The sequence below is a fragment of the Mesoplodon densirostris genome, chromosome 19 (assembly GCF_025265405.1).
Source record: "Mesoplodon densirostris isolate mMesDen1 chromosome 19, mMesDen1 primary haplotype, whole genome shotgun sequence".
NCBI lineage: Eukaryota > Metazoa > Chordata > Mammalia > Artiodactyla > Ziphiidae > Mesoplodon > Mesoplodon densirostris.
Window position 1 is genome coordinate 36,747,266 of NC_082679.1, and position 26,356 is coordinate 36,773,621.

Sequence of the window (26,356 nt, forward strand, 5' to 3'; positions counted from 1 at the left end):
TATGCCTGAAGCCAAGTAAATGCTTAAATAGTCATAGAAGGAAGAAGAGGGGAAGGAGAAGGAAGGAAGGAAGGAAGGAAGGAAGGAAGGGAGGGAGGGAGGGAGGGAGGGAGGGGCCTTCACTTTGTTTCCATCTCTGTATCTCTTTCCATTTCTGCCTATCTCTCTCATCTCTCTCTCTCCATCTCTAATCATCTAAAATCTCTTTCTCTGACGATCTATAGGTGCAGCTGATCATCTGTTCCTGACCCTTCCTCCCCATCTCTGACCTACGCCCCTGGGAGTGCAGGCCGTCCGGCCCGCCGTCCGGCCCCCCCGTCCGGCCCCCCGCGCGTCCCTCCAAGAACCGCTGCTCTCCAGCCTCAGGACGTCAAGTGTCTAGAGTGGTCGCGCCAGATGTTTCCCAACAGAGGTTCCATAGGTTTTGCGCCCGGATTGGGGAGTAAAGGTTGGAAGGTCGCCGCACTGATGGTTCTCGCAGAGGCCCAAAGCTCTGGCTGAGGGGAAAAGAGGCGGAGAAAGGGAAAAAAAGGAGAAAAGAGGAGGAGGGCGAGAGGGGGAATGGGGCGGAGAGGGGCGGGCCTGAGCGCTCCCCTCCACCCGGCGCCGCACTGCCAGCGCCCTCCCAGCCCAGCCGGCCACATCTGGCGGCTGCCCTCCCTTGTTTCCGCTGCATCCAGACTTCCTCCGGCGGTGGCTGGAGCTACGCATCTGGGGCTTTAAACATACAAAGGCTTTGCCAGGACCGGCGAGAGCTGGCGGCGGCGGCGAGGGCTGGGGGCCGGACCATGCGCCGCTGAGCCGGGCAAAGCCGAAGAGACCGAGTCGAACAGCCCCTGGGGGCGCAGCGCTACGCGGGAGAGCAGGCGCCAGCCAGGCGGCGACGCGGCCACACGCACCGAGCCAGCCACCCCCCGGGCGACGCGCGGGACCCGGGAGCGCAATGACCGAGGCGCGAGTGGCTTGGGGCCCGCTGGCCGGCCCCCTGCGGGCGCTCTGCGTCCTGGGCTGCCTGTTGGGCCGCGCCACCGCCGCGCCGTCGCCCATCATCAAGTTTCCTGGAGATGTCGCCCCCAAAACGGACAAAGAGTTGGCTGTGGTGAGTTCCGAAGCGAGCCTCATCCAACCGAGTTTAGACAAACTTAGGAGGTGGAGGAAGGGCCACCCCTCCCCCCATCCCCACGGAGGGCACACAGCGTGGGGGAGGGGCTTCAGCAAACATCATGGGGTGGTCTGGTTCGCGGGAGGAGGGGCTGGGGAGCTGCGGTAAGAGGAGAAGCCCAATTTGGCAACTTTCAGGACACAGCGGGGGGCGCGGGGGGTGCTTTGGCAAACCGCTGGAATGGGCCCCCTTTGCAAATAGTAAGGACATTGTCTAGTATCCGGGATTTGGCAAAGGGGGGCGGCTTTGTATACATCTCTTGGACACATCTGGGGGGTTGGCTAACGAGGCCGTTGGCCAGCGTCCTGCTAGGCCTTTGGCAAAAAGCCTAAAGGGGTCTCTTTTGCAAACGGTGGAGGATCCTTTAAACCCCTGTGGGACTTAAAGAAGAGGGGCCTTTGGCACAAAATTTGGATAAGTTTTTGCACACGTGAGGGTGGGAGCTCTGAGCAAAGCGGAACTTTGGCAAACGTCTGGGAACCTTTGGCACACATCTGGAGAGGGGCCTTGGACGAACCGCTCCCCGGGACCTTTTGGCAAGCATTGGGGGCAGGAGGGAAGAGGACAGCGCTTTTTCCAGTGGCTCAATGAGCAAGTCGGTCAAGGAGGGTCAAGGATTGGACCTCAGAAAGTTTCCTCGAACTTCTCCGGAGGGGTCGGAGGACAGAAGGAGAGAATTGGCCGGCAGGGCGGAGGGAGGGGCGGCACGAGGGCCCTGGCGCGTGGGGCGGGGGCGGACTGAGGCCGGCTGGGGTCGGAGAGCGGCCAGGGAGCCCTCCCTCCTGGCGGGGCTCCGAGCTGCGGCTCAGATGTTGTTTTGCGAGCGCGCGCTCGCACGCGCGCGCTCCTGGCCAGAGGGGCATCCAGGCCACCACACTGCACAAGCAGAGATGGGGGCAGCTGAAGGGCCCTCCCTCTCGCCCTGTAAGCGCCTCGGGCTGGGGACCCCTCAAGATGTTCTTTCCAGCGCACAAGACATCTGCCACGTTATTGCTTCAGCCACCTTAGAAAGCCCCTATTCTCCTTCAACGTGGTCCCCAAACTGCCCAGGACAGGATCCTCGTGCCCCCTGGTCACCTGGGGGGCCCCTTCTCTGGATGTGACACCACCCCTGCCCCTTTTCCAGCATCTAGGTCTCTGCCTTCTCTGGACAAATGGGTTGGGAGACCTTACAGTTTTAGGGGGTTATTTTTCTCAAGGGTCTGGAGGTGGTCTGCATAATGAGGGGGCAATGGCTGAGGGCGAGGGTGGAGCTTTGGAGCACTGACAAAGCTACCTGGGTCCCCATGCTTTCTACAGCATATGGAAGTCCATGTTGCCCAGAGGCAATGCAGTGGGGACGGGGGCTTGAGAAGCCAGGCTTTGAACTTAGTCTGCCTGGCCTCAAATCTGGGGGTGCACTAACCAACTGGCCTAGTAAATCTTGGGCAAGTGACTTAACTTCTCTCAACTGCTTCTGCAAACTGAGGGTAATAATGGTACCTGTCTTGGGGTTCGAGGAGAGGTAATCTTAGACACTTTGAAGGGTACCTGGGACATGGTAAGTGCTCAATAAGTATTAGTCATTATATTGTTATTATCATTATTATTATTATACCCTTTATTTCTTCTTTCCTAACTACCCTCTCAAACAAGGTTAGGGCCCCAGTAATGAGATCTCCTGGCTCCTCCCACCATTCCTATCACATATTTAATTTTCCACTTATTTGTGGTCCATCAGCCTCCCCACACTGGGATTTAAACCCTAGAGACTAGAAACATCTGTCGTGCTCACCACTTGACCCCCAGCACTAGCACCAGGCTTGGCGCCTGGTACGTGTCAAAAAGTATTTGTTCAACAAATAAATGAGCTGATTGGTCCCCGATGCCCTGCAGGGGCCTGTTTGGTTTTGGCCTCCATTTGGGCAGAGCCTGCTGCACAGGACCTGAGGGACAGGACTGTTTTCTTCTGGGGAATGGCAGATTCAGGATTTGAACCCAGGACTGACTGCTGCTGGAGCCCTGGCACATAGCCCTTGAACCTCTTTAAAGAAAAGTGAGGAAAGTAATCCCTATGTCATCAGCAGTTTGGTGGATTAAAAGAGACAATGGAGGTATAGAGGGGTGGTAGAGAAGTACAGTTCTAAGCCTGGCCTCTGGAGCCAGTTTGCTTGGGTCCAAATTCAGTTCTGCCATTTGTGAGTTGTGTGATCTTAGGCAAGTTTCTTAACCTCTCTGTGCTTTAGTTTCCTCCTGTATGATGGACTGTCTACATGATAGAGTTGCTGTGAGCATTCAGTGAGTTAACACAAGCTGACATTAGTGCCTGGGCCCATAGTAAGCACTCAACATGTGCTCCCAAGCCGTGCTCTCTACAGCTTTTATGTCACTCGGCTAGTGGGTGACAGAGCTGGTTTGGGAACCTGGGACTCCACCCAGTGCCCTTGGGTCCCTGACTCCTTTGATCAGTACTATGCCATCCTAACGTGGCTGCCTGTGCCGGGGTGCTTACTTCTTCCAGCAATACCTGAACACCTTCTACGGCTGCCCCAAGGAGAGTTGTAACCTGTTTGTGCTGAAGGACACGCTGAAGAAGATGCAGAAGTTCTTCGGGCTACCCCAGACAGGTGAACTGGACCAGAGCACCATCGAGACCATGCGGAAGCCGCGCTGCGGCAACCCCGACGTGGCCAACTACAACTTCTTCCCCCGCAAGCCCAAGTGGGACAAGAACCAGATCACCTACAGGTGCCGGGGCAGGGCTGCGGGAGGCAGGGCCCTGGGCCAAGGGACACCGCGTCTCATTGGGCGTTGCCTCCCCGCTCCGGGGACCCGGGAGCTATCTTGGGAGGACTTGGCCTCTTAAGGAGCTTGCATGCAGAATTCTTAGGACCTGGAATAAGACAGACCAGGACTTGAATCTCACACTTACTGGCTGTGCGGCATTGGACTCCTTCCTTTTCAGCGCTCTGAGCCTTGGCTTCCCAATCTGCCAAATGGGGTTGAAATGAAGCCTTACTTACGGCTTGGGAACTGGATCATATGTATAAGGCGCTTTTAGTGTCCAGCATGTAGTAAGAGTGTAATAAATGCTAGTCACTATTATTATCAGATGAGGTCATTGGGGCGGGTAAAGGGAACTTGATGATTGGTTGCTAATTGGGTTTTTTATTGTATTATAGAGTTGCTATAATTAGTTGTTAATTGGGCTGCGGGCTCTGTTCTGTACGGCTCATGTTGGACTCCAAGGATGAGATCTCTGTGCTGTGTCCCTTAATGCACTATTTACACCCCCATCCTTCTCCCTCGGCCAGAGGGAAGGAAGAGACGCCTGAGGCGGGGCCTGAAGACACAGGCTGATCTGAGGCACTGCCGGACCTCAAGGCACTCTGGGCGGGCTCTTCTCCCAGGGAGCTCTACTCAACATGCACACACATTGTCTGCCTGTGCATCCACACTCACATGCACACGCTCGTGCACACAGACTCGCACACCCCTCCCATGTATGCACACACTTGCGCGCACACACACACCCTTGCACACATGCACACACTCACATGCATAGGTACACGCACGTTCCTTTGCACACTCACGTGCCCTTCTGCCACCTCCAGGATCATCGGCTACACCCCTGATCTGGACCCTGAGACAGTGGACGACGCCTTCGCTCGTGCCTTCCGAGTCTGGAGTGGTGTGACTCCACTGCGGTTTTCTCGGATCCATGATGGAGAAGCTGACATCATGATCAACTTTGGCCGCTGGGGTAGGCAGAAGAGGGGCCAGCAGGGGGGTCAGTGCAGAGACAAGGGGGCGATCGGACATTAGAGAGGCACAGGGGACTCCTTTCCAGCTTAGCTAGGAGGGCAGAAGATGAGACACTGGAGAGCCGCGTTGATGGGAAGGCAGTGACGTGACTCCCTGGAGGCCGTGTGAACCTGAAAGCAAATGGCTCCCCATCTCCTGTCCAACGTGGTAGCCCCTGGATCCATAGGGCTACTTACTTTTAAATTAGTTAAAATTAAATAAAATTTGAAATTCAGTTTCTCCGTTACACTAGTCAGATTTCAAGTGCTCAGTAGCCACATCAGACTATTAAGTTGAACAAAGAACATTTCCATCATGGCAGGGAGTTCTATTGGATGACACTCAGAGACACTGAGGAACTCTAGATATGAGAGTGGGTCAGATGGACCAGTGTAGACATGAGAGTAAGTGGAATAGAACCCAGGATCCAGGGCGCCATGCGTGTTGGGGTGGGAACACTGGCAGTAGTGTAGACACGCAGGTAGGCAATGTAGACATTGTGAGTGGTATGTGAGGAGGGTAAGTGACACAGGCACAGGAGACAGTGTAGGCATGTGGCCCTGGGTGGCAAAGCAGTTATAAGGGTGAGTGTTGTGGCCACTGGGGATAGTGTGACATGAAGGGAGGTGATACGGCTGAGGGAGAACGGTGTGGACTTGAGGGTAGATGGTATAGACACTGGACAATGAGGGTGGGTGGTGAGGAGACTGGTATGGCAGTGTAGGTATGTGGATAGCAGTAGTGTCATTGGCAGTAGTGTAGACAGTAAAGGTTGGTGGCAGAGATTCTGAAGGCTGTGTAGACTTGAGGGAGTAGTGAGACCATAGGATGGTGACAGTCAAGTCAGCAATACTCTAGACTCATTGTGTCCCCAGTCCTGGATAACCCAACAGGACAAGGGAAGGGGACAGATGCTAGGTGGGCTAAAGGGCCCCAACCATGGATGGCATGTGCTTGGGTTTCAGTGCCCAGCGGGGTAGCTAGAAGCTGAGATCCAGTGTGTTTCAGAGCATGGAGATGGGTACCCTTTTGACGGCAAAGACGGGCTTCTGGCTCACGCCTTCGCCCCAGGCCCTGGTGTCGGGGGAGACTCTCACTTTGACGACGATGAGCTGTGGACCCTGGGAGAAGGGCAAGGTAAGAAAGTGACCATCCACGTGCCCAAGCCTCCTCGCCGGTCCTCTGCATGCCTCCCTGTCACCTAGCAACAAAGATTTTGGCTTCCCTGGCAACCGCGGACCCCTCCATCTGCTCAAATGGGAGGGGGAGGGAGGTCACACACCCTGGTGAGTCACAAGCCTGGTCTCCAAAGAAAGGCCTGGAGAGGTTCACCCTCCACCCTGTGTGGCCCCTCAGTGGTCCGCGTGAAGTATGGGAACGCCGACGGGGAGTACTGCAAGTTCCCCTTCCTGTTCAACGGCAAGGAGTACACCAGCTGCACGGACACAGGCCGCAGCGACGGCTTCCTCTGGTGTTCCACCACCTACAACTTCGACAAGGACGGCAAGTACGGCTTCTGCCCCCATGAAGGTGAGTGTCCTCCTGGCCCCAGGCCTCCACCTTCCCGGCCTCCACACTCTCCAGGCCTGGCACTGCCAGTCAACCAGTGTCCCCCCAACTTCCTTCAGGCCCCATGTCCTGATCTGAGCCATCACTGTGCCCCTCTCATCTGTTCCATTATTCAGTTAATACTTTCATTAAATCAATTCCTTTTTTTCTTTAAGTTTTATCATGAGCAATAGTATTTTTGAACTCACCAGTTTGATGCACTAATTATTTTTTTCTAACATGCGTTAGAGGAACTTAGAATGATGAAAATGCCCAGCGGATCTCTAGAGAACCACTCTCTACCCTCCAGCAGGATTGGAGGTTCAAGGGCATGAGGAGAGGCTTGGGGGTAGATGAGAAGCCTCGCAGTGGGATTGGGAGGCAAGACTCAGACACCAAGGCTGGTACCCAGCCTGGCTTGGGGACGCCAACCTAGGGAATTTCAGCCATCACTTCTGGTTCTGATTTGGACTCTGAGTATGTGTGTGTGTGTGTGTGTGGCGAGGGTGGGGGGGTGTCTGGGAGCTGTTGCGTCTGCCTTTCTTGGTCTCCATCTGTCTTTGCTTGTGGCTGCATCTCTGTGTCTTGGCAAAGGCATTAGGTTTGACGCAGTATTTGTGTGTGCCTTTTTGTCAGTGCTTGAGACACAAGCTTCAGATATTTTGAAGCAATGTAGAGGGAAAAGTTTTTTAAAAGGTGAGGGTATTGACATACACACTCAATCCTTTTTCATCTATCTATCCTTGACACACTTCATAATCAGAAATCATAAAAGGACAGCATACGTACTTCATACTCTATCAAGTCATCGTGTTTAATGATTCTAGAGATTGAAAGCTGAGAAAGTTTGGGGAAAAGGGGAGAAAGTCCAAAACCTTTTAAAATACTTTTTAAAAGTATTCACTATCCCATAAAGATTCCCTGTCTTCTTGGCTGTAATTTTACATGTTTGTGAATCTCTGTGACTTTATTGCAACTGAACCCTAAGCATTAGCCATATTGACAGAAGGAAAAAACAAAGACCTAGTTAACTGTGTTCCTGTTTACGCTTTTGGTACCAAAGTGCACACAATACTTTGTATTAAGTAAGAGTTCAAGACATTGACCATCAATAAGTCAGAAATATTTAAAACCAAAAATATTTAATGTATCTTGCATTTCCCAGTAGGGATTTAGATGGCGTTAACCCTCCCATGTGTCAACCCCTGTGTTTAGAACAGAATGTCTTGATAATAGAAGTGGAAACAGCTGGAATTCATAAGTTAGGGAAGGGTTTTTCCCTGCCCTGAACATTAGCCATTGATTTGGTCTTTAGCCAGATGCAAGTACGCACGACATGCACGTGTTTGGGTCTTGGGGCAGAGGTTCTGGTTACTCAGCCCCTCCTGACTGCTGAGTCAGCGTCTGCTTCTCTCCATCCCTTTGGGGGCAGGATCTGAGAGGAGATGGGGGCTTCCTGGGTGGTAGAAATGCAGCTGATGGAAGGCCAGAGGTGGAGACTGGCCTCCACTGAGGTTAACACCATCCTGCCCACCATGGATGATATATTTAACAATTGCCTTTCCCACTTTGAGGTCACCAAGGCATCTGGCCTCAGTGTTTCTTCCTCCATTCATCCCCTTGTTTCTGGCATTGCAGGAGAAGGTCACTTGGTTGGGGAGACGGGAGCAGTGAGGGTACGGGGCCCCAAGACCTGTGCTGGGGTCACCACGGACTGGGCTCAACTCTGGCCATGGCGGAGTTAACGGGGGCTGGTGAGGTCACCTCTGGCGCCGTAGTGCACAGATGGTCCTTGTTATGCACTTGTGGTTTTGCTAGTCGGCAAATCCAAAGACACACCATTTTGTAGCTTTGGGGTGGATGAGGGTACAGGGGAGCAGGGGAAGACCCCAAGCCAGACAAGCCCAGACTCTTAATCCCACTATCTGCCCTGAACTCTCTAGTCATGGCCCAAGTCTTGGGGAGGTCAGAGTGGGAGCCTGGGGTGTGACTTGAAAGGTCCCCCAAAACACCACCTCCCTGTCCTGCCCTCCATCTCCTCTCCTCCTCCCTCGTGCAGGGACTGCAGCATCCAGGAAAGGGCCTGGGGTTGAAAGGAGGTGAAGCTTTCTCTGTGTGCACGAGCGTGTGTGACAGAGGAAGGGAGAGATTCCGATTCAGTGTGTTTTGTTGTTTTCAGTTACAGCCCTCATCCAGTTTTTCCGTTTCTATGACCATAAGCAGTTCTGGAACCAGCTTCTGCAAACCTCAGTTTCCCGATCTATCAAATGGAGAGACTCTTGCCATCCTGCCCACCATGGATGATATATTTAGCAATCCGCAGGGATGTGGGCAACAACCAGCCAGAGTGGACAGTGATCCTGGGGCTGGGGCAGGGATCTGAGGGCCCCACTGTGTGCCAGGTGTTAACTATTTTATTGCTGGTGTCGAGGGGCCGTCCATAAGGTCCCAGGGGCAGGATGGGGTTGGCCATGTAGGCAGGGGTAATTACCCCCTGGGAGCTCAGAGGAGCAGCAGTTTACCAGCCAGGATAGATGTTTTTTTAACATTTTACCAACGCTACAATTTCCCTGGTATGAGCGGGCAGGTGGGCAGCAAGCCAGCTCTGCGCCCAGGCAGGTGCCCAGCGGATGCTCCCGTGGGCAGATGGGCGGTCTCCCTCACATTCGCCTCCTCCCCCTCTCTCCTGCACCCCAGCCCTGTTCACCATGGGTGGCAACGCCGACGGACAGCCCTGCAAGTTCCCGTTCCGCTTCCAGGGTACATCCTATGACAGCTGCACCACGGAGGGCCGTACCGATGGCTACCGCTGGTGTGGCACCACCGAGGACTATGACCGCGACAAGAAGTACGGCTTCTGCCCCGAGACCGGTAGGTGTCACGCCTCTCCCTGTCCTTCGATAGCAAACCCACAGGAGCCCTGTCCCCACCTCCTTTCCCCAGGACCGGGGCGCTAGTCAGGGTGCTTAGCAGCTGGTCCAGCACGGACACCAAAATCAGGACAGACGCTGGGCACCAACAGCCAGTTCAGCTGAATTGGTTGGTGATGTCTAATGTCAGGTCCACCCAGGACCCTCTGAATGGCCCACAGTCTCGCAGCCTCCCTGGCAATTGTCTCTTCCTCTCTCTGATCTCAATGTCTCTATTGCCTGCCTTTCTTTGTCTTAGTCTGTATCTCCTTTGGTCTCTGTTTTTCAATAAGGACTCCCTCCCTCCTTCCCTTCTTTTCTTCCTCCTTTCCTTCAGCAGACATTTGCTGAGTCCCTGCTCTCTGTAGGAGACACAGGTAGGTCTCCCGCGAGACCATGTGTGATGGAGCTCCCGGTCTCGGGAAATGTGTTGACACCTTCAGCTCTGCCCAGCCCCCTTTGCCTCTAGCCGCTGTGGTCCCATCCATGGGAGGCTAATTAAAGCTCTGGAATCTGGCTGCCTGGGTTTGCACCCCAGCCCTGCCACTTCCTAGCAGCATGTGCCCAGGCAAGTTACTTAATCTCTCTGAGCTCCAGTCACCCTATCCATGAAATGGGGGGTAACCTAGGGTCCCAGCCTCACAGGGTTGTTGGAGGGGGCCAAGGGGGTGAGCGGTGTGTAAAGCACTTGAACACGTGCCCCGGACTGAGCAAGTACTCAGTAAGCCTGGTTTGTTAATGGCCGCATCATATCATTGCTCCCTGGTGGTGGCCCCAGACCCCCCGCTGCCCGCTGACCCATGTCCCTAACCCCACAGCCATGTCCACTGTGGGCGGGAACTCGGAAGGTGCCCCCTGTGTCTTCCCCTTCACCTTCCTGGGCAACAAGCACGAGAGCTGCACCAGCGCCGGCCGCAGCGATGGGAAGTTGTGGTGTGCGACCACGGCCAACTACGACGATGACCGCAAGTGGGGCTTCTGCCCCGACCAAGGTAGGAGCCCTGGCCATTGGGCAAAGACACTGCACACCCCGCCCCGCCCGCGACTGAGCTGGGAATCTTCCAGAGTCCCCACCCACCTCAGCCACAGACACTGCCCCCCAGACACCCACCTACCCTGGTAGAGACACTGCCCACAACAGACCCGCCCACTTGGCAGAGATGCTGTCCGTTCCTCGTAGAGACAGTGTCCCTGCCTTGGCCTTGTTTCTCCGGGCAGAGACATGGCCTCCGAAATAAGATCCCGTCCATCCTAGTACCCGATTCCTGGGTGGGAACCAGCTTTCCCAAGGAGATGCTGCTTTTCCCTCCCACATATGTACCCCTCCAGGTGGGGCTGTCAAACCCCAAAATGTCTCAATGCTGGGCACAGGGAGCCCTGCCCCAGAGAGATGATTCTCCTGCGAGGCATTCGCACTCCAGCAGAGAGCTGCCTTCAGGGAGCCAGGTGGGCAGAAGAGAGGAAAACAGGAGGAGCCTCATCCTTGCTCTCCCCACCCTCCGTGCAGCACGGGGAAGCGTCCACAGCCCTCCTGCCCCATGGGCGCCAACCTTTGCCAAGTTGTGAATGGAGGGGTCCTCGTCCGTGCTGGGTGTTGAAAACACAGCTACCTGGGACAGTTCTCTGCCCTCCAGGACTCACAGGCTGGAGCGAGAGGGTGGCCAGGAGACAGGTCATGACCGTACTGTGTGGTCACTGCAGCGAACAGAATCCTTGGGGGCACTGTGCCCACTCTAGGCTGTAGGGCCCAGTGTCATTGGGTTCAAGGCCCCAGATGGCCAGGTGAGAGTGCTGGTCCTGGGCCAGCCAGAATTAGGTCAGCCTCTCTTTAAGTTACTTTTCTTCTTTTTTACTCTCAATGAGATGGATCTTGGAGAACGCCAGCTGACAGAGGCTGGCCAAAGGAGTTTTTCTCATCCTCCACCAAGTGCCGTGCTAAGACATACCCTGATTTTACCTGCTGCAGTCTCTACCTAAAGGTGGGATTCTCCACCTGCCTGAGTGGTTTAAGGCTCCAGAGCAGGTGTGGTGCACCTGGGGGGCGGCGTATTAGTGTCCTGGGGGGGCCATAACAGGGTACCGCCAACCAGGTGGCTTCAAACAACAGAAATTTATTCTCTTGCACTTCTGGAGTCATCTAGAAGTCTAAAATCAAGGTGTGGGTAAGGCCACGTTCCCTCTAGAGGCTGTATCCCTCCAACCTCTGCCTCTGTTGTTATTTGGCCATATATGTTCATCTCTAAGTATCTTCTTTTCTTTTCTTTTCTTTTTTCTTTTTTTTGCGGTACGCGGGCCTCTCACTGTTGTGGCCTCTCCCGTTGTGGAGCACAGGCTCCGGACGCGCAGGCTCAGCGGCCATGGCTCACGGGCCCAGCCGCTCCGCAGCATGTGGGATCTTCCTGGACCAGGTCATGAACCCGTGTCCCCTGCATCGGCAGGCGGACTCTCAACCACTGCGCCACCAGGGAAGCCCTATCTTCTTTTCTTATAAGGACATGGGTCACATTGGATTAAGGGTCCACCCTACTGCAGTATGGCTTCATTTTAACTTGCATCTTAATTTATCTGCAAAGACTCTGTTACCGAATAGATAGTCACAGGTACGTGGGGTTTGGAGGGACACAATTCAATACACAACAGGGTGTGACAGTAGGGTTTGCCCACTGTCTGGCTTGAGCTTGGGCACCCACTCCAAGTGAGAGTCTTTTTACTGCTTCCCCTGGAGCAGAAATGGGGGTCCCAGGGGTTACCTCTTTGGAGACCCCACAGAGCAGGTTTTGTCCTTAGTCTTTATAGAGAAAGAGCCAGGAAACAGGATTTTTAACAAATGGGACTCTACAGAGAGGATTTGCCGATGTTACGTGCTCCCCTTTATAGCACACATGCAGCCCACCTGGAAAGGGACAAGCGGACTTTGGTTGACTCTCCTTGAAAACAATAGGCATGGTCTGTTAACCCCAGAATTCTTGGGAGAAGGAAAAATCAGTACATGTCACCTCCACGCTCTCAGTCCCACCATGGGGATGTCCTCAAATGTCGCCATCGCCAGGGCCAGGCCTGACTTCTCTCTCATCTCTCTCCCTGTCTTTCTGTCCCTCCTCCCCTCCCTGCGGGCCTCAGGGTACAGCCTGTTCCTTGTGGCAGCCCATGAGTTTGGCCATGCAATGGGGCTGGAGCACTCAGAGGATCCCGGAGCCCTAATGGCCCCCATTTACACCTACACCAAGAACTTCCGCCTGTCCCATGATGACATCAAGGGCATTCAAGAGCTCTATGGTAAGCCTCAGCTTGGGGTCCCTGGGGCAGGGATCTGGGGAGGTCATGCCACTGGGAATGGAGGCCCAGGGAGTAGAACCATCCAGGTCCCATTTGTCTAGGACTGCAGGAGACAAGGGCAGAAGTGTTAACCTGGTCCAGGTGTGCCAGAGCAACTCTCCAAGGGGGCTCTTGGACAGCCCTTTCCTTTCCAAAGAACACCAGTGTCTGTGCCCCACTTGGTTCCCCAGAGCCATGCTGTGAGGCAGGCGGGGCGGAAATGGACTCTCCATTGTCTAGGCGGGTCAACTGAGGTCTGAGAAAGGTAACCCTCTGGCCCAAGATCAACCAGGTTTATGCATCCAAGTGAGGTTTAGAATCCAGGAGAATTAGCTAAACACAGGGTAGAGTTTCCCAGTGCCTGGAATGACCTTAGTGATACTGGGGTGCAAGTTTCTAGTCTTCCTAACGACTCTTCTATTTTAACGTGTAATAGGATCAATACAACTAGTACCTGAAACTAAGGATTTTATTTATATTAATGCTTACAGTGAGGCCAGAGTTCACAAAGTAACACCATTTTAAAAAAAGAAAAGTAAATATATGATAGTACTGGTGGTACCTGGACAAAGCTGAAATCATGAAACTGGCTCTGGAGTGATGAAGTGTGGGGAACATTGGACTTGGGGAAGAACTGCAGTAGAGTGAGAGGCTGTGGGTTCGAGTGCTGCCTCTGCCACTCACCAGCTGCAAGAGATGGAGCCAGTCTTTACCTCTTTCGACTCAGTTTCTTCATCTCTAAACTGTGGCTGGTTATCCTAAGGAGTGAAGGAAATGCTGGACACACGAGTATCCCCTCTGACCGCCGTGACTCTCTTGGGGGCTTACTAACATGAGCTTTGGGTTTAAATATTTGGGCAAGTCATATACAACCTTTCTGGGCCTCAGTTTCCTCATCTGTAAAATGGGAGTAATAATGATGCCTACCTCTTAGGGATGTAGAAAGGACTGATTCTGAGGATGTCAGGGAAGAGCATTTGTAAAAGACGAAGGGCCACAGGATTCTGGTTTCGTTCAGTCTCCTCTCTCCAAGTCCAGGCCTCATCCCCCATCCTCCCTGGGCTGACACCAAGGCCAGAATACTATTCTTCTGATGCTTCACAGGTTGGGTGGGCCAGCCTAGGGGCTCAGCCTGGTAGGGAGAACCCCTGGAGCTGGGGAGAGTCTGAGGTCAGGTGTCCTCCCCCAGGGGCCTCCCCTGACATTGACATTGGCACCGGCCCCACGCCCACGCTGGGCCCCATCACTCCTGAGATCTGCAAACAGGACATCGTCTTTGATGGCATCTCTCAGATCCGCGGGGAGATCTTCTTCTTCAAGGACCGGTACGTGTGGGATCTTGCTTCCTGTCCTCCTTGCCCTCTGCCCATTCTCCGTTATTCTCATGCCCCCATCTCTTGCTCAAGGATCCCACTGTGGGCTTCACAGAATGGCCTGTATGAGACCATTTTTGCTGCGTGTCAGATAGATCCTGGTGGCTACCACAACAGGCATTTCTTGTGCCCTCTCCTAGTCTGTGGGTCTACTAGGTGCCTTGGCTTCAGGCTGCACTTTGGGCTCAGGTTTGCTCTGCATGTCACTCATTCTGGGATTACCGGCTACTTGTGGCAGATGGCAGGAGCACAAGAGGCCAAATCAAACCACACAAGCACATTTAAAGCCTTCAGTCTCCGCATGTTTGAGAATATTCCACTGGCTCAAACAAAGCACATGGCCAAGCCCAATGCCTACTCTAGGGGATAGTACTGCATAGTCGTGTGACAACACACATGGATGTATACTTCTAAACTAGGGATGGAGGGAAGAATTAGGAACAATAATCCAGTCTACCACAGGCCTTCTCCTGGAATGGCCTTGACCTAAAATGTTCTAGGTATGAGGAGCAAGTAACCACAGAGTAGAAAGAGGTGGTGTACTTCGTGCTATAAATAAAGGCCCTGGGCTTCCCTGGTGGCACAGTGGTTGAGAGTCCGCCTGCCGTTGCAGGGAACACGGGTTTGTGCCCCAGTCCGGGAGGATCCCACATGCCGCAGAGTGGCTGGGCCCGTGAGCCATGGCTGCTGAGCCTACGCGTCCAGAGCCTGTGCTCCACAACGGGAGAGGCCACAACAGTGAGAGGCCCGCGTACTGCCAAAAAAAAAAAAAAAAAAGGCCCCGACTCAATCCATCAGGGCTGAGACTCACCCAGCTATCCTAAAGGCAGGCAGAATCTAGGACTACATTAAAGGGTCCATCCATCATCCATCAATCCATTCACCTGTCTGTCCATCATCCATCCATCTATCTATTATCTGTCCATCCATCATCCATTGTCCATATCCATCATCAAGCCATTCATCATCCATCCATCTGTCCACCCATAGAGCATAATAGCTGAGAGAATGGTTCTGGAGCCAGATTGGCTGAGTTAGAATCCTGGACCTGCTACTAACCAGTTGCACGATTATAGGCAAGTTAATTGTGTATCTCTTTTTAACCTCAATTTCCTCATCTCTAAAATGGGACGAATATTCCAACCTATCTCACAGGGCTGTTGTAAGGATTAGGAGAGCTTAGTGCTTAAAACAGTGCCTGACACAGACTAAGTGCATTCAAGTGTACTAGCTGTTATTATCGACAAATAATTACTTACCATCTACTGTGCCAAATCCTTTGCTAGGCTTTGGGAGCTGGGGGTGCGAGGTGTTGTTCTAGAGGCAGAGGGGCTGTTTAATGCCTGAATCGGTGTCCTCAAAAAGAGGTCAATGGATCTCCCACACAGAAACCACCTAGAGTGTGAGGGTTAAACACGTGAGTTTCTATCCCCACCCTCAGGCCCTCTGACTGGAATCTCTGGGAATGGGTCCCAGGCATCTGCATTTAAGAAAATTTCCCCAAGGGAATTCCTGGCGGTCCAGTGGTTAGGACTCTGAGCTTTCACTGTCGAGGGCCTGGGTTCAATCCCTGGTAGGGGAACTAAGATCTCACAAGCCATGTGGCACAGCCAAAAAAGAAAAAAAAAAATTCCGCAGTGATTCTGATGCACATTAAAGTTTGAGCACCCCCAGTCTGGTTTAGGGAACAGAAGCATAGAGGACTGACATGGCAGAATGAAAGAGATGTGACTGCAAGGGACATTAGCAAAATGCTTGTGGACACGTCCATGTGAAGGAAAAGCTCTGCAGGTGAAGCAGCACTCAAGGGGAAACGTTAGAGGAGAAGCAGACGCGGATGGACGTGATGGGGCTGGCAGGGTGGGAGCGTGTTTGAGACGAGGGAACTGCAAGAACAAAGCCGTAGAGATGTGAAAGTTCCTGGCTTATCCCGGGAGAGCCTGGTGAGGCTGAAGATGTTCCAGAAACTCTTGTGAAGGGGCTCCTCTGCTTCAGGCACTGGGCTAGGTGCCGGGGGGCACATGCCAGTAGGGAGAGAGAGGGCAAGAATACAGAGCGAGATGAGACCCAAAATGCAGTGAGAAGTCAGGTCCCTCAGGCCATGATGCCCAAACCAGGACATGTAACAACAGATGTCAGTGCTGTCCTGCAGCCCCCATGACAGGGCTGGGGAAGGGGTGAGCCCAGGGGCCCCATGCCCCAGCACCACCCTTGGTCTGGAGCACTTCTCCCTAAAGAAGCCCTGACCACACCTGCAGATCTGCGTACAGAGTTAGGAAAGGGTGCAGTGCCTAGGCCAAGGTCAGAGCCATCACCGGCCTGACACATCACACTTTCTTTCAAAAGGACGTTGATGAGTGTTTAACGGATTCCTTGAATTAATCAGTAAATATTTAAGCGCTGACCATATGCAGAAATTGGTGCTAGGCATTGTGGGGGACAAGAAAGGCAGTATTGTAGGATAATTAAACTCAGACTTTGGAGTCAGATGTGGATTTGAATCCTGGTAATTCCATTACCTCTCTGAGCGTCATTTGCCAAGTAAGGATTGTGATACTTTCCTGTATCAGGATGTTTTGGCTGCAAGTAACAGAGAATCCCAGCTCAAACCAGCTTAAACAATGAAAAGAAATTACTCCCACATGGTACAAAGTCCAGGGGTAGGGCTGCCTCCAGGGGCAGAAAGAGGGTCACTGATTCAATGATGTCTTTGTCCACTGCTCTCCTTGGCATTGACTTCATCCTAAGACTGGGTCCCTCAGGGTCACACAATGGCTGCCAGTGGCAACTGGGGCTATAAACTTCCTTGCAAACATCCAGCAGAAAAGAAAGAGAGAGACAGATCTCCAGATGTGAAATATAAGTGTATGTGTTCAATCTTATTGTGCCAACATAGGACATATGGCCACTGCTGAATCAATAACAGTTGCCAGGGAATGCTAAGCTCCGATAGGCTTAGATCCGTGGTTCTCAAACTTTGGCATGCATTAGAATCATCTGGAAGGCTCTTAAGACACAGATTACTGGGCCCCAAGCCCAGAGAGTCTGATTCATGGGTCCTGAGTGGGGCCCAATAATTTGCATTTCTAATGAGTTCCAGGTGTTGGTCTAGAGATCACACTTTGAGAGCCGGTAGCTTAAACTCATCAGAATGGGGATTAGGTCCACCTATAGGAAAGGCGGGGCCATAAATGTGGAAATTTTGTGAGGAAGGATGATAGGGAAGTAAGATAATAGATGCTGGGTAGACCACTGAGAGTGCATATTATCTTATAATATTGACATTGAAATTGACATTTTACAAGCCACATAAAGTGCTTGGCACTTAGTAGGCCCTCAATAAACGATGGCTCTTTACTACTCCTTTACTACTCCAAAGTGCCTGAACCCATCATTTCAATTCAGGAAATACTTTTGAGCGCCATCAGCCTCTGCCTGAATTGGCTTTGAATCTGACAGGAAAGATAAGACACTTAAAAAAAACAAACAATCAAGCTACTCTTCTGGGCACTCAGTGTTGATGATTTTAAGAGGCTCAGAGGAGGGAGAACACAGTAAGGGACAGAAGTAGTTAGGGAAGGCTTCCTGGAGGAGGGAACAGGAGGGTGAGCAAAAGGTTGCTTCTCAGCCCTGGCATCTTGCAGAGGGGGCTCTGCCTATTCTCCAGTCCTTCTCCACCCTTTCTTTGATCTTCCCTCCCCGCCTCCCAGGGAATCATCCAGGGATGTTTCTGAGAGGGTTTATAGAGGCATGTGCAGTTACAACTGCAGAGTGACTGAAGGTGTGGTTTCCTGTGTCCCCTTCCCCCACCCAGGTTCATTTGGCGAACAGTGACACCACGTGACAAGCCCATGGGGCCCCTGCTGGTGGCCACATTCTGGCCTGAGCTCCCGGAAAAGATCGATGCTGTATACGAGGCCCCACAGGAGGAGAAAGCTGTGTTCTTTGCAGGTGTGTGGGAGGGGAGCTGCCTGGCCCTCAGCTCTCCTGTACGGATCCACTCTTTCAACCATCATCTGGGAGATGGGTTCAGACACCCAGCATCAACTAGCATTGGCCCACAGAACGACCATTTCAATAACCTTTTAATTCCTTTTCAATCCTTCTGATTCCTTTTCCAGAGGGAAAAGGACACTTTAGTTCTAGTGTCTTTAACACCTTCCTAATGCTAGTGCCTTTGGCAGATGACAGTTTTAATTAGAATTTTTAAAACACCTATTTGTTTTCATTTTTAATGTTTAAATTTATTTCTATAGACTTCAAAATGAATTCCTTGAAAGCAAAATGTTAATTCAAGAGTTAAGTAATATGAGGAGACTCTGTAAGTGGTAAAAATCATCGAGGTGGGGTCACATGGGTAACATTTGGGAAACCCTGCTCATTTAATCTTTATTCGAGCACCTATCATGTGCCAGAGATGCAGCTCCTGCTCTCAGGGAGCTCATGAACTAGTGGGGGAGACAGAAAACCAGGCTGTTATGAGGGAGCTCAGGAAAGGCTGCAGTGGAGGCGCAGGGGTGGCTTCCTGGGGGCACTGAAGCACCACGGGCGCATGTTCCACCAGCCGGCTTCCCGGCTCCTCCATCCCAGAGTGACGAGGGCAGCTGCTGGCTCACAGGGGACCTTTGTGCAAATTAGAAAAAGGTGCCTATTCACAACAGGTGTGGCACTTAGAGTCTCTGGCTTGGTGAGTGGAGCCAGGCTAGGACTCACTCCCGCTTACCTTCTTGGCCAGGGACCTTCCATAACCGATTTGTAAAACCTTATATGTGGACCCTGATTCCGGACACTGAATCCGGAACTAGGCAGAATTTGTGTCCCTGCTGAGAAAGGCCACAGTGGGGTCCCTGGCAGATGGATGGTGGGAGGAACAGCCTCCAGCACCTGCCACCAGCCCACCCTCTTCTTCCACCCCAGGGAATGAACACTGGGTCTATTCAGCCAGCACCCTGGAGCGAGGGTACCCCAAGCCACTGACCAGCCTGGGGCTTCCCCCTGATGTCCAAAAAGTGGATGCTGCCTTTAACTGGAGCAAGAACAAGAAGACGTACATCTTCGCTGGAGACAAGTTCTGGAGGTAAGGGAGGGCGGTGCACAGGAGAGCAGCACCACCAGCTGCGTGGACAGAGAGAAGACACTGGCTTTGAGCCTCCTGGGTTAAGTTTGGAGCCTGGTGGACCATGGATGCCCCCTCTCTGGTCTCTAATCTGCCAGGGTTATTGGCCCTCTGAAAAGTCACCACAGGGTGAACTATTCTTGGGCACATTACTGGTACAATTCTGGTTAGATCCTCCTTTCCCTTCTCAGAAGTCTTTGGATTGGACCCATGTCCGTCTGGTCTGGAGCCCCATATTTTAGAGTGAATCACTGAAGAAGGGAGTGATAAAAATAAAAATAATGGCTGCTACTCTGATGCTATGTGCCAGACACCATTCCAAAGGCTTTATGAGGTGGATATTATTATTACTATTCCTCCCATTTTACAGGTGAAGAAAGGGGTTCAGAGAGGTTAAGTGTCTAGCTTAAAGTCACACAGTCAAGTAGTGGCAGGCTGGGATTTAAACCCTGGAATTCTGGCTCCCAGAGAACATTCTTCACTTTTCTACACTGTACCTGAGATAGTGGGGTCCCAAGAGGTGGGGGTGGTGGAGCCAGGGATGGCAGATGGCAAACATAGGATGAAAACTGAGACGGGTGTCCACTGGAGCCAGCATCCAAATCTGGCCTCATTGAAAACAGCGGCACCTTCTGGCCCATCTGCCACAGGCTCAGTAGCTGTGGGCACAGGCTGGCCGGGGGGCCAGTGTGGAAGCAGGTAACTCTCTGCTCCAGCTCATCTAAAGGGAAGGGTCTGATTCTGAGAGGCCACGGTCAGGCCTGAGGGTCAGGGAGCCTGATCTCCAGGAAAGGTTAGTGAGAGGCAGCCCGGACCTCAGGAGTTTGATTTTAAATCTTCACATTTCCTAAGTGAGGAATCTGAGGTCCATAGAAATGAACCAACTTGTCTAAGTTATTTATAGGCAAGTGTGTTGGCCACAGATCATAGGATTTATAACCGCTTCTTCTGGCTTCTAACCCTGGGCCCCCTGCACTGTACCCTCAGGGTCATTGGGTCGGTGGGGGAGGGGTGGTCTTCCTCCTTCCCTCCTAGCGTCCCCATGTTTCCTCCCGTGGCTGCATCTGGACCTTTGTCTGCCACCCCTGGAACAATCCTGCTTCCCTCCCAAGGCCTCTCTCCTCCCGTCTCCTCCCCACCACCCGCCCCCAGCTGCCCTGCATTCAGGAGCTGTTTATGTCCCAGGCTGCCGTGGCAGGGTGGAATTCCAGACATATTGCTAAGATACTTAGCAACTTAAGCTGACTGATATCTCAAGCCTCAAGAAAGGAAACAGTCAGCCAGGAAACCACGGAGCAGGCACTCTGCCCACAGGCTCCAGAACACTCTCAGGCACGCGCACGTACTGTGGAAGGGCATCTCGGCTCAGTAGGCACTCCGAATCTCCAGATCTTAGAATCATGCACAGCAAGAGGCCCAGCCTCACAGAGCAGAATCATAGAACCCTTGTCTTTGAATCATGGTGTTGAAAGGACATTTATAATCACCCTCCAGCATGTATGGTGAGTGTAAACATATGAGAACAGACGTGTCCATGTGCACGCACGTGCGCACACACACACACACACACACACACACACACACACACACTGATGCTCATGCTGTGGTGGTACCTTGCTGGGTTTTGGGCAGAGTTATCTGCTTCCCAGTCCTTTTCCACAGCAAGCCCACCTCACAAAGCCTGGATCTGGGATGGACAGCCTGCTCTACAGAGGATGTTCTGTGAATCTTCCTTAAAAGCAGCAGAACTGAAACATCTATTGGAGGATCTGGGTGGGGTTTCCAAGGAGACGGATCTTTTTCCCAGGAGAGGTAGTTAACGAGCTCGAGACACTGGTCCTGGTGGAGTCGGCCGATGCCCAGGCCTCCTTTCTGGAGAAGGAGAGAACGCTCCAGAATGACAGAGGACGAGCAGCTGCTTCCAGATTGGGCAAACCCTAGGTCATGCCAGGGAGTGCTCAGCCCTTGCTTCTAGAAGCTTCCACTAAACCCACAATAATATATTCAATATCTCCTATGTGCCAGGCAATTACCTAGGTGCTGGAAGACAGTGGTCAAGAAATAGTCGCTCTGTGGAACTTACAATATCGTGAAGGGAAGAGACATAAACACATACAAATAAGATAGTGATGGCTCTTGTGACGGGACCTGTACCACACCCCAGGGCTGTACATTTCACCTGTTTTTCTCATTTAAGGTAGATGCTATTATTAGCTCCATTTTCTAAGTGTAGAAACTCAGGCTGAAGTGCCTCAAGGATATACCTTTGAAAAAGCTTGGACACAAATGTCTGTGTTCTTTTTTTTTTTTTTTTTTTTTTTTTTTTTTGGCGGTACGCGGGCCTCTCACTCTTATGGCCTCTCCCATTGCGGAGCACAGGCTCCGGACGCGCAGGCTCAGCGGCCATGGCTCACGGGCCCAGCCGCTCCGTGGCATGTGGGATTTTCCCGGACCGGGGCACGAACCCGTGTCCCCTGCATCGGCAGGCAGACTCTCAACCACTGCGCCACCAGGGAAGCCCAATGTCTGTGTTCTTAACACCTGCTCTGCACTGCAATTCTACAGCCAGAAGGGAGAAGTTCAGAGGGTCACAGAGAAGCCTTTCAAAAGAGTGCACCAGCGAGCAGGAAACACTGTAGGAGGAGGCTCTGGGGAGAGAGAGGAATGTGAAGAGGTGTGGTCCTGTTCAGAGCCAACATGTTCTGATGGCTCCATGCTGTATTCTTCCTGGAGGAAAAGAACTTGGAAGCAAATTGATTCACTTCTCCAAGCTTCAGTTCCCTCATCCATCAAATGGGGTCGCTTTCTGCTGTCCCTACCTTCCGTGGGTAGGGTGAGAAAGAAATGAGGGCAAGTTCAAGGACACATAGCTCTCAGCCATCATCACTCTAGAGAATGTAGTTTGGGAGGTCAGTGCAGGTGACATGGATGGATTGCTAGAATTTTGAGCTGGGAAACTTGGTTTTGGTACCCCAGGTCATGAGGAAGCATGCTAGGTTTGGCAAAAAGAAGTCTCATGACAGAACTGGGATTAGGAAGGCTTTTCTGGCAGTTCTGAGGGTGATGGGCACAGGGGGAAGACCCCTGTAGAAGGGGGCTCAGAGAGGAAGCTGCTTTTGGCATCTGGGGCGGAGGTCATCAGGCTGGCTGTGGGGAAGAAGAGAGTCAGCTATGAGGCTGATGCTTGACTGTCACCGGGATGGCATTCAAACACGGATCTATCTAGAAAATCAGCATCATGAGGGCAAGACTTTATCTTGTTGATTACCATATCCACAGTGACATAGTGGGAGCTCATTAAATATTTACAGAATAATAAATATATTGAGTGTAAGCGGAGAAACAATGGCATCAAAATAACCCCAGCGTTTAAAAATTCTCCCTCCAAATTAAAAAGACACAGATGTTGCTAGCCAGAAAGAAGAATATGCCAACTAATACTCAAGGTATTTACACAAATTAAAGGCAGAGCCCGAGACAACGACTTGCCCTGAGAACTGCGATTGGGACTGAGGTGGCAGGAAGTCGCCCTGTGGCTGACGGGGTTTGGGGTCACACACCACCTTGTACTGTAACCTCACGGTCCCAGCCAAGACCATCGCCCAGGATGTGGATTGTCAGCTCCACTTGACAGATGAAGAAGCAGTATTTGTCCAAGCTGAGCCGTGAAGGGCAGTGATGGGGCAGGACCCTGTCTCTGGGCTCCTGGGCCAGTGCTGTTTGTACTGCAGCAGGGATCAGAGTTTGTAAGGGAACTAACATTTCCCAGATACCTACCCAGTACCAGATACTGGGATAGGCACTTTGCATGTTTTACTCTGTTTCACATATATGTTAATTAAATACATTAAATTAATTATAACCCATTTTACAGATGGTAAAACTGAGGCTCAGAGAGCAGTTTGCTGCCCTGAGCCAGACAGGCCGGGGTTGGACTCCCACTTAGAAACTGGGTGCCCTTTTTAAGCCTCTGGTCTGTAAAATGGGTATTATGGGGCTTCCCTGGTGGCGCAGTGGTTGAGAGTCCGCCTGCCGATGCAGGGGACATGGGTTTGTGCCCCGGTCCGGGAAGATCCCACATGCCGCGGAGCAGCTGGACCCGTGAGCCATGGCCACTAAGCCTGCGCGTCCAGAGCCTGTGCTCCGCAATGGGAGAGGCCACTACAGTGAGAGGCCCGCATACCGCAAAAAAACAAAAAAATGGGTATTATGGCAGTGACTGTGTCTTAGGGTTGTCAAAAGGATTGAGAAAGTATATGGAAGGTGGGTAACACACTGCTTAAACGTGAGCAGTAATCACAAGATTGTTTTCATGGGACTTTCCGAAGTCACCTAATTAGTGAGTAGTGGAATTAGGATTTACCCAGGTCTGACTCACTGCCCCTCAGCTCCAGTCAGTGGCCTCCCTGAAGGGCTAGGTCTGGCTTCCCAGGCTCACCCAGGAGCCATCATCCTGGCCCTCCCATCAGGCTGGGGAAGGGCTGGCCTTTAGGGATTCCCACAGGTTCACCATGGCCATTTCCTTGCAGATACAATGAGGTGAAGAAGAAAATGGATCCTGGCTTCCCCAAGCTCATCGCAGATGCCTGGAACGCCATCCCTGATAACCTGGATGCCGTGGTGGACCTGCAGGGCGGGGGTGAGCTGCCCAGGCCTCTGTCCACTTTCTAGGACTCCCTGCCCCCCAGCCAGGGCCCTGCTCCTCGCAAGCACACACTCCCTTATTGTGCAGGAAAGCATGTGGCGCCCCGGGAAAACAAACCAGCCCCTTCAACCCAGTGCTGGGAAGGCATCCAGACCCCTGACCTCTGCTCACTCAGCGGGCTCCAGGCAATAAGACCCAGAAAGGCCCCTCACAGCTGCAGAGCCTGGAGCCAGGGAGCAGGGAGGGCGGGAGGCCTGCTGGGAGTGAGAAACCTGGGCTCAGTGCCCTGGATTCCTTCTGGGGTTTGATCCAGGCCCTTTTGGGTTCCACAAGAGGCCTTGTGACTGCTTCCCATTAGCAGAAGGATGGCTCCATCTGAGACAGCACAAACCTTGTTAGGCCCTGCTGCTGATGTGGCAGAGATATCCCACCGGCTCAATTTGTCCCTGGTCCCTTGCTGAACGAAACACCAAACCAGCGAGGGATAGAGTTTGGAGTTTCGAAACCATATTCCTGAGGAGGCTTCTGGGAAGTCTCTAGGGCCCTGGAAATGAGTTCAGTTTGGCTTTTTAGAGGAGCTTTCAATTAAATTTCACAAAGATGCTTCTTGAGTTCCTATCACACGCTAAGCACATGGCCCTGACCTCCAGGGGCTAAAGGTCTTACATGTCCAGGAAAAAGCAGGATATAATCAGGTGCTAGGTTAAAGATTATCTTCAGAAATAAATGTCTACTGAGCACCTACTATATGCCAGTGTTTGAAAGGAAGAAAATGAGATCATATATGTTAGGAGTAAGAAATCCCAAAGCCCACAGGGGCCAAGCTGGTGGCATGAATAAGTGAAGCGGGCAAGGCAGACAGTAGGGAGTGGTGGGGTCTGTGGAGCACCAGAGAGCACATGGCTCATTTTCAGGGAACAGTTGCTTCTCGGCTTCTGGTGATCTCTGCCCTGCAAGAAAAGGGGAGCAGTGTTATTAGATATTCTAACTCTTTTAAAAGGAAGTGAGAAATCTGTATTTTCATATGAAATTTCCAGATGTTTACATGTTAGCCAGTTATTCAAAACAAAACAAAACAAAAAACTTGTGTGAACTAAATAAAACCAATCTGTGGGCCCGATGGGGCTAGCAGCCTCCCGGTTTGCCACCTCTGGAAAAGGAAGTTGCCTAGTTTGGAGCTTGCGCTCAGTGGAGTTCTGTTATTTATCTTAATTATAGCATATATCATCTCATTTAATCCTCAGAAGCCTTAAGAGGTGGTATCGTTATCCACATCTTAAAGATGAAGAAACAAAGACTCGGAGAGCATAATTCCACAGCCGTTTCCCTTCTTCCAGCCTCACAGGGGTGTCCTGTGATTTAAAAGCTTCTTCCCTATGGCAGGCAGACTTGTAAAGCTCTCAGGAACCTTCCCTGTGCCGTAATGCCTGAGGATGGCTCGGTCACAGCCTCTTCTCTTTCTCATCCCAGGTCACAGCTACTTCTTCAAGGGTGCGTATTACCTGAAGTTGGAGAACCAAAGTCTGAAGAGCGTGAAGTTCGGAAGCATCAAGTCCGACTGGCTGGGCTGCTGAGCTGTCTCTGCCTCCCCCAGGGCCTGCCTCTCTATCACTTTCTGCACACTGGGCCCCGAGCACCAGGGAAGGACCCGGATGGGCCTGGCAGCCCTCAGCTCTGTAGTTAATCAGCATTCTCACTCCCACCTGGTAACTTAAGAAACCACAGAGTGGCTCTGCCCTGTGCTCCAAGAAAGGTGCTGATTGTACCCCTCCCAGGTGCCCCTCCCCCTCCACACCTCACCAGCCCTCCAGAGCCACCCCCAAAGAGATGCTTTGATATTCTAAATCAGGCTCTTCTCCTTCCACAGTCTTCTGTGGCTTTACAGCACCCTTGGAGCCAACAGAGACTGTCTGAAGAGGGCACTGGTGGCCCGACAGCCTGGCCCGGCATGGGGCAGTGGGAGAGGGGCGCGGCCCGGTGGCCACGCCAGACACCTGGCCTTCTCACTGCTGGCTGCCTTAGAACCGTCCCTACATTAGCAGTCTGCTTTGTATGCACTTTGTTTGTTTGTTTGTTTGTTGATCTTTTTTATTTTTCCACTTTGAAACTGCATTTCCTGACAGAAGGACTCAGGTTATCTGAAGTCACTGCACGATGCATCTCAGCCCACGTGGTGATGGTCCCCTTGGTCACTCTATTTAGTATGTCCCTCCTCTGTCACTTACTCCACTGGATGGAGGAAAACCAAACCCCGGCTCCTCACCCAGCTCTCCCCTCCTCCCTTCAGCAGTTTCCCCGTGGGAAAAATCAACGAGTATGAATAAAGACACCGATTGAGTGGCCGTATTGGCCGGCTGTTTTAGCAGAGACTAGAGGGACCCCAGCCCCAGCCAGAAGAGGAAACTTAGAAAGTCTAAACCTCCGCTCCCTGCAGCATACAGGTAACATATGCTGGAAAAGTCACAGATGCCCAAATAAACAGCGAGAGACTCAGGGTGGGTGAGC

The 26,356-nt window shown here is 52.3% G+C and overlaps 1 protein-coding gene across 1 annotated transcript; it reads left to right on the plus strand.

The window, feature by feature from the left end:
- The first annotated feature begins 604 nt into the window (after positions 1 to 604).
- Positions 605 to 25,908, plus strand: MMP2 (matrix metallopeptidase 2). Its single transcript, XM_060085642.1, has 13 exons — positions 605 to 1,099; positions 3,663 to 3,889; positions 4,756 to 4,904; positions 5,954 to 6,082; positions 6,302 to 6,475; positions 9,191 to 9,364; positions 10,221 to 10,394; positions 12,523 to 12,678; positions 13,907 to 14,042; positions 17,905 to 18,041; positions 19,008 to 19,167; positions 23,736 to 23,845; positions 25,322 to 25,908. Exons 1-13 carry the CDS (start codon positions 944 to 946, stop codon positions 25,423 to 25,425), a joined length of 1,986 nt encoding a protein of 661 aa, XP_059941625.1. The 5' UTR covers positions 605 to 943; the 3' UTR covers positions 25,426 to 25,908.
- The last annotated feature ends 448 nt before the right edge of the window (positions 25,909 to 26,356 follow it).